Consider the following 14,683-nt stretch of genomic DNA (forward strand, 5'->3'; position numbering starts at 1 on the left):
GAGATGAGCTTAGATGTCTCTTTGAACAATTAGCATTAATTAAGTGGACCTCCTCGATTGTTTGCGTGGCGGCTGATGACACGGTGCAGTACATGTTTTATTACAATCTCTGGGGGGGGAGCGTAGACACCGCTGTACCCTGCGTGGCAGTACATGCAGTTTGAGATTAAATGGCACCATTGAAAACATGAAAAATGAAAAACAGTTCCTCGGTTTGTTTGGAATTGCTACTGTATTCATGTGATTACTGTTGGTTTCTGGGTGTCATGCATCGCGGATGTGACGATAATAACTTGTAGCCATTTTGATTAGCAATGCCTCTTTTGTTTTACAACTTGCGCTCAGAGGAGGGTTAGCTTTGGTTTCTTGGTCTTTTGCTTTCACAGATATTTGTGGAAGTGTCATTCCCAGCTGAGACTGTTTTCAAGTGAGTCATCAAGACCTTCTTTAGCACTGCTCTTTCTCTCTCTCTCTCCCTATTTCTGTCTCTCACATACACCCGGTGACCTCTACATAGATTCAACATAACGGAAAAAACATACTATTTTTTTTTTATGTATGTGCGTTCAATGAAAAACTGTATGAAAAAAGAGAAAAGGAGTGAGGGTGAGAGGAAAAAAGCCCTCCAGCCTCTTGTAAACATGCTGTAGCTAGAGAGGCTGTGCAACACTCTCTGTGCCACTCTCTCAACAACGCTAATTATCAACCAAAGACATGCTAATTACATAGAGCTTTATTGCTAATGTAGCAGGCCTCTATGCCAGCCGCCCACACTCTGAGCTCCGCTCCCCTACCTCTGTCTCTCCTCCCACTACACCTTCAGGCAAAGCAGCAACAGAGGCAGAGAGATGCATGCATTTTGTATACTTCAAAAGAAGAGCACTCTCCAAATTTGAAATTAAATATGCCACCTATCGGATGCCGCATCTAAGCTGTTATTGTTTCTCTGTGGGGGATTCTGTCCTTAAATCTAGCCGCTCATCTTGTTCTTGACCTCCTCCTCATCATCCTGCCATCTCAACGGGAAGTCCGCTTCTCTCCTGCCTCCCCCCAAACTCAACAACCCACCCACGTTCCTGCACCTGTGACGTAGCCTAGCAGCGGCACACAAGGCTCGGCGGGAGAGATCCAACCCCCAGTTCCCCTCGCTCCCCCCCGCCCCTCCCACCCTTGCTAAACGTGCTGGTGTCAGCCCTGTGGCCAATCCCGTTAGCACGCCGCGGCTAAGGCTGAAGGCCTCTTCAGATCGATTTCTCCCACTGTGAGTCCTCCAGGGATCACAGTGTAGGTAGCGCTCCGCAGCACTCACCCCCACTAGGCTGTTCAGCGTCTTCCCCTGACACGGCTGTTTACACGTTAGCCATCCTCTGCTCTCTAATGGAGACACAGTTAAAGAGAGAGCCTCAAAGCGGGGAGCTCTCGTCACAGGCACTTGCTGAAACATGTGACAGCTCTCTTCATTGGCTGAGCTGGGGCAGGGTAATGCACTGACTGTACAGTGGCTGAAGGGTTTGGTGCATAAAGGATGTCAGTGCTTACAGGCACACTCGGGATATGAGTGGATGCTAAATGGGTTAATGCAAATGATATAATGCATAGAGGATTATTTTTTATCCCTTCTGATAGACTTGGGTATGGTTAATTTTGCTGTGCAATTCATATGGATTTCTAATAAGACTTAAACTAAGCTTAGATGTAAACAGCTTTGCTGATTATTTGATGTTTTTAAGTTGCAAAACATATTATAACTACAATAAAACTGATTTCATGTTTTAAAAGAGCCTTCGCTTATAAAGTTATAGCCTCATCCCCATTAATAATTCAAAAATAGGCTCAATAATGTGAATTATAGGAAGGGAATAAGAGCACATGCATCTCATTGCAAAAAGAATAAGCTCTTATTCTGTGTCAACTGGATTTATTTGTGCCTCTAAACATTGTCCATGATAATGCACCCGGTCCATTCTCTTTGTTTTCATCATTAAGGTCAGCCATATGTTGAGTGCTGTATCCCTTGATGTACGAGCTACATTAACACACTACATATCTGACTGCACCAAACGGAAACGGTGATGGAACAAAAGCAATGCTGACAACAGCGGACCACTGTTACGTTAACAATATGTTGCTATACATTTATTCATGCTGCTTTTTTCAACCTGCAAACATGATACGGAGAAACAGGTAATTATATAAAGGAAAGGAATAATGCGAGGCAAATTGCTTCCAAAGCAGAGCACAATTAATATCAATGTGTAAATTCAAAAGGTTTGTAGTCAGGTGCATAGTGCCATCTGGAATAGCAGGAGTGTTCCCGGTGGGCCTGACCGTCCACGGCTGGGCAACGAGCCCAGCAACACCCATACAAAAAGATAAAAACATGCTGTTTGATTCAGTGTTAAACTGGCCAGCCAGCGCCATAGGTATGTGTGCGCTCACGGTAAACATTCATTACATCTCAACTGCTCCTCACTTTTACATTTGATCTTTTTAAAATCCTGAACCGACAATGGCAGACTTACAATGTTGTGCATAAATTGTGACCGCGTTTATTTAACAAATTAACAAGATGCAACCATCAGGTGCTGGTCGGATTACAACCCGAGCATATGGACGCAGCTGAGGTTTTCTGTGACCTCTGAGCTGCTAAAAAATGTACCTGGTGTATCTATCATAATATTTATACTGCAAAAAAATCCAAGCTTCATTTGAAATATTTCAAAAACTACCATATATGGGTAGATGAGTGGAGTCATGAAACACAAACAATATTTTAATGCTGAATTACAGACAAACATGCATGAAATGTATACCACATGTAGAATTTTCTATTTAATGTAATGTCACAGGGTTGAAAAATGCCATCTGGATTTGCATATTTAACACAATATAGGCATCATGTTGGTTTAAAGGATCCATGTAGCGAGCAGACAAGGAATACTGAATATACTGTATGTGACTTTTCATACAGTCGAAAAATACAATTTATTCAACATTATTTTGTGGGACAGGTGCAGTTCAATCAGCAAGCATGGTGTGAGCATAAATGTGTGCGCACAAGAGAAAAGGATAAACTGTGCATGAGTGCATGCGTGTCTGTGTGTGTGTCTGTCTGTGTGTGTGTGTGTGGCGCAGCAGGTTTGTCAGAGCTACAGTGTGAATGTTGCATAACAGGTTCACGTTGAGAGCTTAAGGATCCTGGTGGGTGCCAGCGTCATTTCCTGCTTTATCTACCTGCCCACTGGCTGGCCTGACAGCACTGTTTAGCATAGCCTTGAGCCAAACCAGCGACATGTGTCCAAAGCAAGCCAGAACAACATCCTCGTCTAAGAGGCACATCAATGGTGAAAAGATGTTAAAGGCAGCGGTGGGTGGCTGCACACCACAGGGGACAATCTGAGAGGTCCGGATCAATGATGGCTACCACTTTTATGTGGCAAAGTACACACGACACAAGGAAGCAATTTAAATCAACAGATTTTCTTGAATTGAATGATGTGCTGTGAATCTTGAAGTACCTTTTTTAAAAGTGATTATCGGGACTGAAGCCTTGGGGAAGACCGACAGACTACGGGAGCAATTATTTCTTGCACTACATTCAGTGTGAGGACCAAAAGAGAGAAGTAAGGGTTGCTGAATGAGTCACAAATGCTGTCACCATCTGTCTGCTTGTGCGTTTCTGTGTGTTTGCATGAGCGTGCATGTGTCCGTGCACGCGTGTGCTCTCGCGCATCTGTGCGCGCATGCATGTGCGCCGTCTGCGTTTCCATGTAACTTACCTCCACAATATCGGAGTTGGTCCTGCTCTCGTGGGGCTCGTTGTACTCGGTGTATTTAAGCAGGACCTTGTCCATGTCTGTGCTGGCGTACTGGAACAGCTTGTTGGTGCTGTTGAAGATGATCAGGGCAATCTCACAGTCACACAGCACGCTCAGCTCATACGCCTTCTTCATCAGGCCAAACTTTCGCTTTGTAAATGTCACCTAGGTAGAAGAAGGAGATAAAGAAATTAGCGGCTAACGATTAGCTGAGGTGAGAACAATGTATAGATAACTGTCACCACACCAAATCTGGTAAGCTTTTTTTTTATTTGTAGTAAACATTTCATCACAGCAAAAAAGTCCCGGAGGTTCGACATATTCACTCAGAATAAAGAGGAATCTGGAGTAATAACTTTTCCTTGTTAAAAGATGTGGTTCAGCATTAAAACACAGTGAAGTCTGCTGATGGTTCAACACCACCTGACTGCAACAGCCCATCCACTATACCAGGAAAAAAAGAAAAAAAAAGAAGCTGGGCTTACATTTAAGGAACTGAAAACGCTCTGTCTCAGACAGATAACGGTAAAGAAGATCAGTTATTGCTTGTACATCAAAGCGCAGAAAGGTTCATCATGGAACATTTGTCACCTTAAATCATCCCTTTCATACGGCCTGAACGACAAACAACAACAAAAAAACGATAAAAAATACACACACCTATAAGTATTTTAATCTAAAAAATAGCTGAGGCATACTATTTCCTCACAGCGACATTAATGCACATTGTTCAGTTGTTGTGTTACCCAATTAGCCGCCTCTCGTAGTGAATAACAAGCCATTGATATAAATAACGGATGGGTTCCCTGCCTGTGCTTGAAGCTGTTTGTGCGTGCTCAAATAGTGACAATGCACTCAACTTAAACCACAAAAATTGTCTTCTCTAATGGGGCCTTTTTTCTTTCTCTCTGTTTGTGGCTATGTGTGTGTGTGTGTGTGTGTGTGTGTGTGAAGACTGGTACCTTTAATAACACACACATACAAGTGCCCACATTGTCAAAATAGAACAGCCTCTATTCCTCTATTGTTTGGATCAAAACTAGAGCAGTGAAAGTGAGTTAATTCCAGTGAGCTGCACCTGGTTTCTTTTCCAAGCCATGTGTGTAAGCTCTTTGGCTGAATGGGAAAAAGAGAAAATGTGCCACTGCCAGCTTCCTTCTCTGCTTTTTCTTTTTTCTTTTTTTTTTTTGGTATTAAACTTTCTTTTATTTTCTTCTGCGACTGTGTATTATTTACATTGGAGATCTGTATCGACAAAGCTTTTTACAGAGAGGAAATACTGCCAGAACTGTGCCCAGCTGGTAGCTAATGATCTCAGTTTGTTGATTAACTGCATGTTTGTCTATTCTCTTCTGACACTTAAGTGGGCCAAAAAATACAGAATGAAAACCTCCCAATACTCAGTTAAACATGCTCTGAAAACACTTCTGAAGACTTTAACAAAAACCTTTGCAAAGAAGGCCTTTAAATAGAGATCTGTGTGTGTGTGGTAGGTCTGAGTAATGCATGAATAGATTTGTGGCATAAATCTATCATGCATTGCCCTTCACATTTTCTTGTTACAACTCCGAGGTCTGAAAGAGGAGATAGGGTTCAATGGATATTGATAGATAGTTTTGGATTTCCTGAAATCATATCTCCCAGGATGCACCAGGGAAACTGAATATCAAACTATCCCTCACCTCTACCCTGTCTTTCTCTCTGTCTCCCTCTCTACCCAGAGTGGCTAAAACCTTACATGAACTGCTGCATCCTGGACCAGCTTCCCCACCTAAAAGTTTTCCAGTGATGTCATTGCGTCATGCCGAGCTCTGTGTCAGACAACAGAGGCTGAAACCAGAGACACGGCATTCTAGCTCCGTACAAACCAACGTGTGCAATGTCAGGTTCTGCACCTCGGCACAAACACTCATCTGATTCGCCGACGGCGTGAGGCGAAAAAACTCCCTTGGGCTCTAAATACCATGCTGACATTTACACAGTCATACTGGAATGTAAAAAAAACAAGCCTCATTCTTAATGCTGTGAGATCAAAAGGTATCTCGTGACAATAAGATTAATTGTCATATCCAACCCACTCTGAGCTCTACCATCCAAAACCGAAACAAACGCACCCTGAAGGGGTTCGCCAGCCTCACAACAGCAAAGCTACAGTACAAGTCGCACATGAGCGAGTCAATAAGATGACAGGACTGTAGGACAGAAGGTCAAAGCAGACTATTCAGGAACAGGACATGTGGAGTGTTGTCTTCCCTGGGTGTTTTGATGCAAGGGGCACCAGGGGCAAACGCAGGACACAGCTAGCTGCCGGCCCAGCTCCGTTATCACCCACTCACTCAGTCACACACTCTGCCGGGGCCATTAATGTTTCAAAAGGTGGCACGTGGCACGCACGGAGGGCCGGGTGCGTGTCCCAGAGGTCCAGAACTGCCAGTCTCAAAGGAGAGGGTCACATGCTGGCTCGGACAGCTCGCGTATCGGAGGACCACTCCACACGGCGAGTGTAAGGTAAAAGGCAGCTTGTTTGCTGCTTGTCATTTCAACGCGTGCAAAAGAAAAGCAGAATCCAATCAAAGTCGTCTTGAGCCTCACACTTTAAATGAGGAACCGTGCGTGCGTTTCCCACATATTAAAATTCACACATAGACTGACTTCAGCAACACCACAGGAAGAGAATGAGTGCGATTATGAAAAGCCTTAACTGACCAAACAATAACACCTACATAAATATCACACCACACCCCCACATCTCAATCTGACAAGTACAACCTGCTACCTCCAAATCATTACCAGCACTGTGCATATACACCCAGAAATACATATACAGAGCATGCTCACTGAGCAAGAACACACACACACATTTTAAATGACAGTTGGCCTGTGCATAAATGCTGTCTTGATGGCAAATACTGGTGCAAACATCATGTGAGATGTGCTAATTCGTACTGTATCTCAGCTATGCAATTTTTATGTTCTGTATTCAGTTTCACCACTTGAGGTAACTCTGACTTCATGGCCTCACATGATGCTGTCATGTGACACTTTTAGCCCATCAACGTTCAAGCTGGTGATGTCACCTCTTGCCTTTCCTGTGCAAGCTTAAATAAGCTCTCTCAGTCCAAACAGCAGCAGGAAACTGGTGCGCTGGACCTGCATTCGAGGACTGACTGCTCTGCACTCAAAAACAGGTGCTGAGGAAGGCACACCTGAACTACAAACCTTTACAGATAGTTGTCCAGTAGTGGAAAGGCTATAGTGTATGTGCATAAAATAATAAACTATTATGATAATAAATTTAGGACTTTTAAAAGTTTTACTATGTGCCATTTTTCTAGCATATGTCAAGTAAAAAAACTGATTATTACTATGCAGAAATCCCAGTTATTTATATTTTATTTCTAATTTATACTACCCGTACTTCTGATGCTGGTGCACAGCCTTTGTATGAAGTAACAACATCTATTTATTACACTGAATGAGGCCTCTATCTTTGTTGTCGAACCAAAAAACCCATTGTAAACCACCCGTATGTCAGTGTGGGTGTAATTTTTGCTTCCTTGGTCAGTGGGTGCTGTTAGACACACCACTATGTTAATAACAGAGAGCGTGACGTTACAGCACATTTGCAACTGTGTGTACTGGTAAAAGGGACCAGTGTAAGTGCGTGAGTGTGAACTCAAGTGCGTCTTTTCACAGTAAATTGGTAACCGTGGTGTGAAGCCTATCTTCACACACACACACAGGAAAAACTGTGGACCCTCATGGCATAATGAGACGCTTAGCTTTTGAACTGTCATTGTATGCTTCTAAGATTCTTGTGAAGCAGTTAGAGGCTACACACACTACTTCTGGTAAAAAAGATGCAACACAAGTTTATGAGGACAACTCTCAAAACTCAACCGACTCTAAGCATTCGAGCTCTGCATCTACGGCAAAATCAAGAATCTTGGCCTGAATATTTGTGTTTAGAAACCTTAGCAGCTATGAACATTAACCAGACTTCACAACAGCAGCTTAGCCTTCTCAGAGATTACTCTGTGATGGAGGAGCTCATGAAGACAATAAGATATTGCACATTTTCTTTAACTTTGTGAAGCAGACGAAAACACTCCCATCATCCCATAATAGTATATACACAAATGCCTACTTATATATATGTACAGGCTGTTATCTAGTGTTACTCTCAATGAGCACTCACTCACAGGCAGACGCCTAATGAACGTACGCTGTAGGCTCATAGTGACACACAAGCCTTATTCGTTCACCCCTATCCTCCTCCACAGCATCATCCCAAGAGAGATTCTGACGCATGCACACACAAATGCATGCAGACACACACCCCTGTAAACATGTGACCATGCATAACCCTCTCTTACAGAACTTTTCATTCAACCCATTTTAATTTGTTTTTGCTTGGCTTTCTTGTGTGTTTATGTGTGTATATACAGTAGTTATATATACTGCATGCCATCACTGGAAAATTACCAATTAAAAAAAAGAAATTAAATAATCAGTTGCATTTCCTCTGGTCAAAAAGTTGAAAAACGCCCAGGATCAACAGAGGAACAAAAAGAAAGGAGGGATAGTGGCTGATTCTCTGCCACATGGGTGAGAGGCGAGGGAGGAGGAGGGAGAAGAGAGGGGGCGGACGCACAGGAAGCACATTTGTATGCATTTCCTCTCATAACAGGAAGAGGCCAGTGGCTTCCCCTTCACAATGGCTTCGCTTCTGCTTCCCACCTCCTGCCTGCTTCCCTGGGGGAGGAGGAGGTGGAGGAAGAGGAGGAGTGGAGAGACAGGCACCGAAAACTGCTGGTTAGCAAACCAAACATGGCCATGCGGGGACACACACACACACGCACGCGCGCAAGCATGCACACACATAAATGTCAGTCAGCGACGGAGCAGCGCGATTGGTCTCGAGACAAACACTTATCCCATTGTCAGGGGCCAAGCAGGAAGACACGGGCTTACGCAAAAGGAATAAGAGGAGCCCAAGACCTGGTCCTGAACTCTGCCTCTGAGCCAAAGAAGCTGTTAAGAGGGGCATTACAACAAAAGAGTCTTTGTCCCACCTCTAATATATGCTATGCTCTTCTCTCTCCTCAAAACCCCACTTATCATCCTTCTTCAGCGCGTCTTCATTATACAGTACGACCAGGAGGCGGCAAACATTTCTTCATTCGGTTTCTGAATCCAGAGTGTCCACTCTGAGTGGTTAAAAGCTAACCTGTAGAACTGACTGAGTGGTGTCTTAATTATGCCAATTTTAGTTAAAGATGTCTCAAAATACATGCCAGTTTAGATTGTTCTTCTTACCAGAGCTTGTAATTACATTTCAGGACAGCGCTGTAATGGCTGGCTGGGCTCCTTCTCTGTATGCTCTTGTTTACGCTGAAGAACCGCAACTGGAAAAGGATATACCCTCTGACTAAAAAAAGTGGATGTTACATTACAAGGCCCAAGTTAGTGGCTGGAATGACAAAAATAACTTATTTGAGGTGGATGAGCTTTTACTTTTGCAGTGGCACTGAGGCAGATATTGTCTATTTAAGGCACGCTGTTTTCACTTTCACCAGTTTTCCCCAAAAAACAGGAGCCGAATGGTTCAAACTGATTTTCACATGGATTACATTTCCTTACGCATCTAATTGTTTTAGTGATTTCTGCTGCAAGAAGACCCTATTAACCCCAGTTTTCACAAAATGAAGACTTCTTATTACAAGCACAGCTCAGAATTTGCTTCTAGTAGTAAAAAAAAGGGGAGAAATATGAAGAGAAGATGTAAATGAGCTGCAGATTATCATCCATTCCCGCAAAGTCGTTTTTAAGAAAGCTAAAAATTGCTCTTGCCAGTCCACAGGCTGCGCATGCAACATATTTCAACAATCTTATTTTTACACATAATTTTGTTTTAATGTTCAAAATGCGGCCTGATAAATCAACAAACTTTCCCTTTGAAAATTAAAAGCCCGACATAATGAGCACTACGGCGGACAAAGGAGAGAGAAGAGAGGGAGCTCGACAAAACCATTAAGACTCTCTAGCGAGTGAAAATTGGAGAGGGAGGTGAGAGAGCAAAATGAACCATGTGAAGAACATGTGAACGAGAAACAAGGAATAAGTTGGGAAGGCAAAAGAGAATAAAAATACAGCAGAGAGGAGGTGAGAGCTTAGTGAGCCCTTTTCAGGTGAGGTCTTGCAGCGCTGAACATATGACAGAGAGGAGTGCCACTCGCTGTGGTAAAAGAAGGAGATGGTGGAAGGTGGGAAACAGGGAATTAGAGGAGGGGTGCAGGGGTGAGTAGCTACCCTGTGGGCCTCATTATTTTCCTGCTGTTAATTTCACTTGCACATTTTCTCACCCCAGTGCTGTTGATTGGAGAGAAGAATGCTTTGTCGTAGAAACAAAAAGACCCTTTATTTCAGCTGCAGCGCTGCAGTTAACAGGGTGAGGGGGGAGAAGCGGCGTACGCAGGAAGACATAAAAACATCTTTTTTTTAATCTTCTCCCAGCCAAGTATGTGTTAGTGTGACTGTTGTTTGTGGGAGTTGGGAGATCCTGTTGTTTTACTTCCTGTCACTGATGACCTGATCCATGTTTAACCTTTGGCCCTGGGTCCCTTCCCCCTTGGAAACCACATGTCCCACACAAACACAAACACAAACACACACACATATACACACAGATTTCCACAAACAAGTCATCCTAAATTAAGCCCACTGCGTGTACTGGCTGGAGAGGTAACACTAATTAGAGCCAATTGCAGTAAATTAGTCGATCCCCAAGACCGACTCCAGAAAGATATGTGTTTTAGATGTGTACTCGTGTTCACAAGCATGTATTTGTCCGTGCTGCATAAACAAAATACTAAATACACCGTCTAAATATGTGTTTGGGTGTATAATCTGCTATGTCTCAAATCTATGCCAGCATACGTATGGACACACACCTGCGCACCTCTCTTGTAGTGTAGGTGTGAGCACCTATCTGTGTGTGTGCTAGCTTGGGCGAGAGAGTCTGCTCTCTGTGTGCAGCCCATGAGTTTATGGCACAGGGGGCTCTTTCATGTGCCCGAGGCTGGGAGAGGGTCTGAGTGGTCAGGGGGCTTGGAGCCAGGGCTCACACACTGCTGCCCACTGTCCAGAGCTCCGGGCAGCCAGTCAACGCCAGGGAGGCCTGGCCCTTCTGCCCCTGCTCTGGGGAAGTGTTTCAGGGCCTGGGGGTGGCAGCCCAAAGTGGCCGCCCAGAGAGAGCCAGGCCCTGTGCCCACTATGATACCGCTGCTGCAGGGAGGGCAGAGGTAGGGAGGCAGCGCAGCCCGGTAGGTGGCAAGGTAGCGCTGACAGCCACACAGAGTGGTGCCACTCCAAAGAGGACTGCAGTATGAAGTGCGTGTGCAGACATGTACGAATCAGGGGAACTGTTAAAAGACTGGAGCTGCACCATGTTCTGTTTAATATAACTTTAGGAGCTGTTGGATATGCATATTAGGTCAACTAATACCAATCTGTTAAACACAGAGGAGCTTTAAGAAGATGGAAAAACTTTTTAGACATGAAACAGTAAAAGTATGTAAAGAATGTGTGGTTGAAAGCAACACTATACAAATTCCTCTGCTGTTTATTTGGCTTGGGCCCTGGGACATTTCCTCAGAAAGGAAGTGAAAATATGCAAATGCAAAGCTTCCGTTTTTTTTGCTTTTAAGAAGAAAATTTAAGTTTCTGTGTCTGTCTCTGTCCTTGTCTTGTGATGTCCGCCTCTACAAAATGCAGTGATGTCATTCATGTAGGCCGAAGGTTGAATGACACCGAACGCCATGCGTGCATGAGGTGCTTTCCACATGACTCAATGACATCATGTCAGCAGGAATTGCGATCGGACTTAAACAAACAACTAACTGAGTAATCTATCATTTTAGAGATCAAAACAACAAAATCCAGTGATATATTGATTTTCCTTTCCCTGAACCCTCTCTCTCTCGCGCATCTCCTCCCTCCTCCTCCCCCTGTAAGTAAAGCCCGGATATCTCAGGCATCGATTCCCCTCAGGTGTCCTTCCTGTCTCCCTCTTTCCCTCCTTATCCGCAGGAGCCGGAGTGCCTGGTGCAACTGGCGGACCCAGTCTAAGGTGGGATGAGAGAGAAGGGCTGAGATAACAGTAAGGAGGAAGTGAGGGTGCTGCTGCAACACGATAGCTTCAGTCCTCATCTAAAACTCTGTGACCTCCTCCTCGCTCTTCCTCTCTCTCTGTTTGCCTGTCTCTCCTTCAGTAACAAATACATAAATCAGAACACAGACCACATAGATGCATACTGTCACATACCCTCCCTGCCTGTTTCTTTTCATCTTTCTCCTTACGTATCTCTCCTTTTCATGCTGCAGGTGTGGCTCTAAAGGCGCCCTGCTTTCGAGACGAGCACACTGAAGTATGGCAAACAGTAAAATCAGGATTATTAGAAGTTTCTTCTTTGTCTCAGGTCCACTCACATCCTCACTCCCCTCTCACTCTCCTCTTGTTACTTGCAGTTACATTCATTGAGTTGAGTCATGACAGGGGTCACAATCTTCTTCAATTACTCCTCCTGTACTGAAGAATCGATTCCTTAAGCCTCTTTATGTCAGTTTATTCTGGCCACAAATGACTGGGTTTCTTGAGCGCACCACGAGAATTGGCTGTGGACTGTTATTGTGGATGTCAGGCGATGAAGACGCGGAGAAAGCGATGAAGCAGGCCTCTGTTCGGACAAGGTGCGTGCGTCTTTGTGCGTGTTTGACCTGTGATCCAGGGGCCATGCTAGCAGCGTATGGATCCAATTGGGCTGCCAGGAAGCTGACAAAGTGTCAGTGGTCAGTCGTGCCACAGGAAGTGATCAATTGTGGGCCTCGGGGGCAGTGAGAGACTCTGTCTCTATCTATTTCCTGCCACAGACGGCAGCGTCTGCTTGAATCACGCTGTCCACAATTTATTATGTCTCACTGAAGCACTGCCAGCTGTTAAACAGTGCCTTTCATGAATTCCACTGTTAGGTTTGGTCTTTGACGGTTTCTAGTATCTCTGATTTAACAAGGCTAAGCAGAGGAAAGCTACAGCAGACCTTCTGTTACTGATTTAGCTCATGAAAAATACTGATTCAGTGTTTGTCTCCCAGGTAGCCCTTCATCTCCACCCTGTTGGCCCAGTCCGGTGTGTCACTTTAGACCATCCCATCCCTGTCTGTTTGTTTGTTTATGTTTTCTCCAACCACCGTCTGCCCGGTAATATTCCACTGCCAGTGAGCTAAACTGGGTGGCATGGTGTGAGAGGTTGGGTGTGTGAAGGGCGCTACAGTTGTGTGTAGGCCAAAGCCCTCAGTGCGTGCAGCGATATGCAGAATGGGTTTTTGAGAATTACACATGTTCTCATGCAAATCCCTTTAGGGAAAAATCCTCCTGGTGCCTTCACACTGGTTTGTCAGCTTGAGGGGAAACAAACCTGCCATTATAAGCCAATGGAAGTCTTCCACCCAAAGCAATATCCCCGCATACGCTTCTCTGTCGCCCAGTTCACATATTGCCCAGACTCCCAGAAGACCCTCATTGTTGAGGGCTATGTGGGGTGTAGGGTGTTTCTCCTTCCTCCCCCCTCCCCTCCAGCCCTCCTCTTCCCCACCCTCATACTCATCCATCCTCCCATCCCCCAGGGACTTACCTGTCTGTTGCGTTCATCCATAATCCGCGTGATCTGAATCTTTTTCCTCCCCATCGTCCCCGTCTCTTTCTTTCTCTCCTCTTTCTAAAGAACTTTATGCTTTCTTCACTCTCCTCTTTCTTCTTCTTTCTCTTCACTCTTCTGCTCTTTCTTTATCTGTCTTTTGTCTCTGCTTTCTATTTGTTCCAATCAACTCAAAGATTCCAGCATCCGTACCTGCAAGAAAGAAATGGGGAGGGGGAGGAGAGGATGAGCATTAAATGAAATGAAATATGGCAAAATACTGAGAGAAAAAAATAATAAAAGTGGCATCATGGCAGCCACAAGGGAGGGTGAAGAAAGACAAAGAATCTGTCAACAATGTTGTGAGAACTGCTGTGTTTTTCACTGTCGATATCATGCAAATCAGTTTTTGCATTTTTTTTCCCAGGCACCGACTATGAGAGGAGACAGCGCTGTCAGGATCTCGCCTCGTTCACAGAGAGTTTGACAGTGTTTTGGAAGTGCCGCTAACTTAAACGCTCTAATCACCAACACTGTAACATTACCTCTAGACTGAGAAATACATTTTGTTTCTTCCCACGAACTGCACTGTATTGACAGTGGAACTGCCAGACACAGCTTTTTCTACTCTATCTGCAGCTCATCTCCAAAATGGCAGGCGTGAGTCGCGGGGATGGAATACAGATGTAAAAGCGAGCGTAGTCTTGGCATGTTCTGGTAAAACAAAGCCAAAAAAACAAAAGAAGAAAAGAAAAAAAAAAGGTGCCAAGAGTTTGAAACACGGTAAAAAAGGACGTTTCCTAGAGACGGAAATCAAGTCAAACAAAATTCCAACATCAACTTAATCCAGTTGGACACATTGCATGTCAGTGAGTGCATCTGAGGAGCATCTGAGCAAATGCACTTGTGCGTCTGCTTGTGTGTGCACAGCTGAGTGTGTGTGTTCCCGTGTTTGAAGAGCGGAGGCCAGCAGCTGATGAGCTGGACTGCATGTGCGAAGAAGAAAGCTGCGCTCCAAAAAGTTTGCGTGAGTGAGCGACTGTGTCCATGTGAGCGTGCGTGCATGTGTGTGTGTGTGTGTGTGTGTTCTTGTGTGAGTTTGGCTAAGCCAGAGCTCCAGTGCATCTCTCCAGAGTGCTAAAGTAGGCCAACCCAATCTATCTCAGGGAGG

At 44.6% G+C, this 14,683-nt stretch overlaps 1 protein-coding gene across 21 annotated transcripts in view; it reads right to left on the reverse strand.

Annotated features, from left to right (window-relative positions):
- mef2cb (myocyte enhancer factor 2cb) overlaps positions 1 to 14,683 on the reverse strand; it is a 58,233-nt gene that overhangs the window by 22,887 nt on the left and 20,663 nt on the right. For 14 of the 21 annotated variants that reach the window (XM_070965045.1, XM_070965044.1, XM_070965036.1 and 11 more), the window contains exons 2-3: positions 13,510 to 13,725; positions 3,780 to 3,983 (exon numbers count right to left, since the gene is read on the reverse strand). In XM_070965045.1, the coding sequence (XP_070821146.1) occupies positions 3,780 to 3,983; positions 13,510 to 13,563 (258 nt within the window). In that variant the 5' untranslated portion in view covers positions 13,564 to 13,725. Of the gene's footprint in view, positions 1 to 3,779; positions 3,984 to 13,509; positions 13,726 to 14,683 lie in introns of those variants that run through there. The other 7 variants (XM_070965043.1, XM_070965037.1, XM_070965040.1 and 4 more) reach the window with 1 other exon arrangement.

The sequence above is a fragment of the Chaetodon trifascialis genome, chromosome 6 (assembly GCF_039877785.1).
Source record: "Chaetodon trifascialis isolate fChaTrf1 chromosome 6, fChaTrf1.hap1, whole genome shotgun sequence".
Lineage (NCBI taxonomy): Eukaryota > Metazoa > Chordata > Actinopteri > Chaetodontiformes > Chaetodontidae > Chaetodon > Chaetodon trifascialis.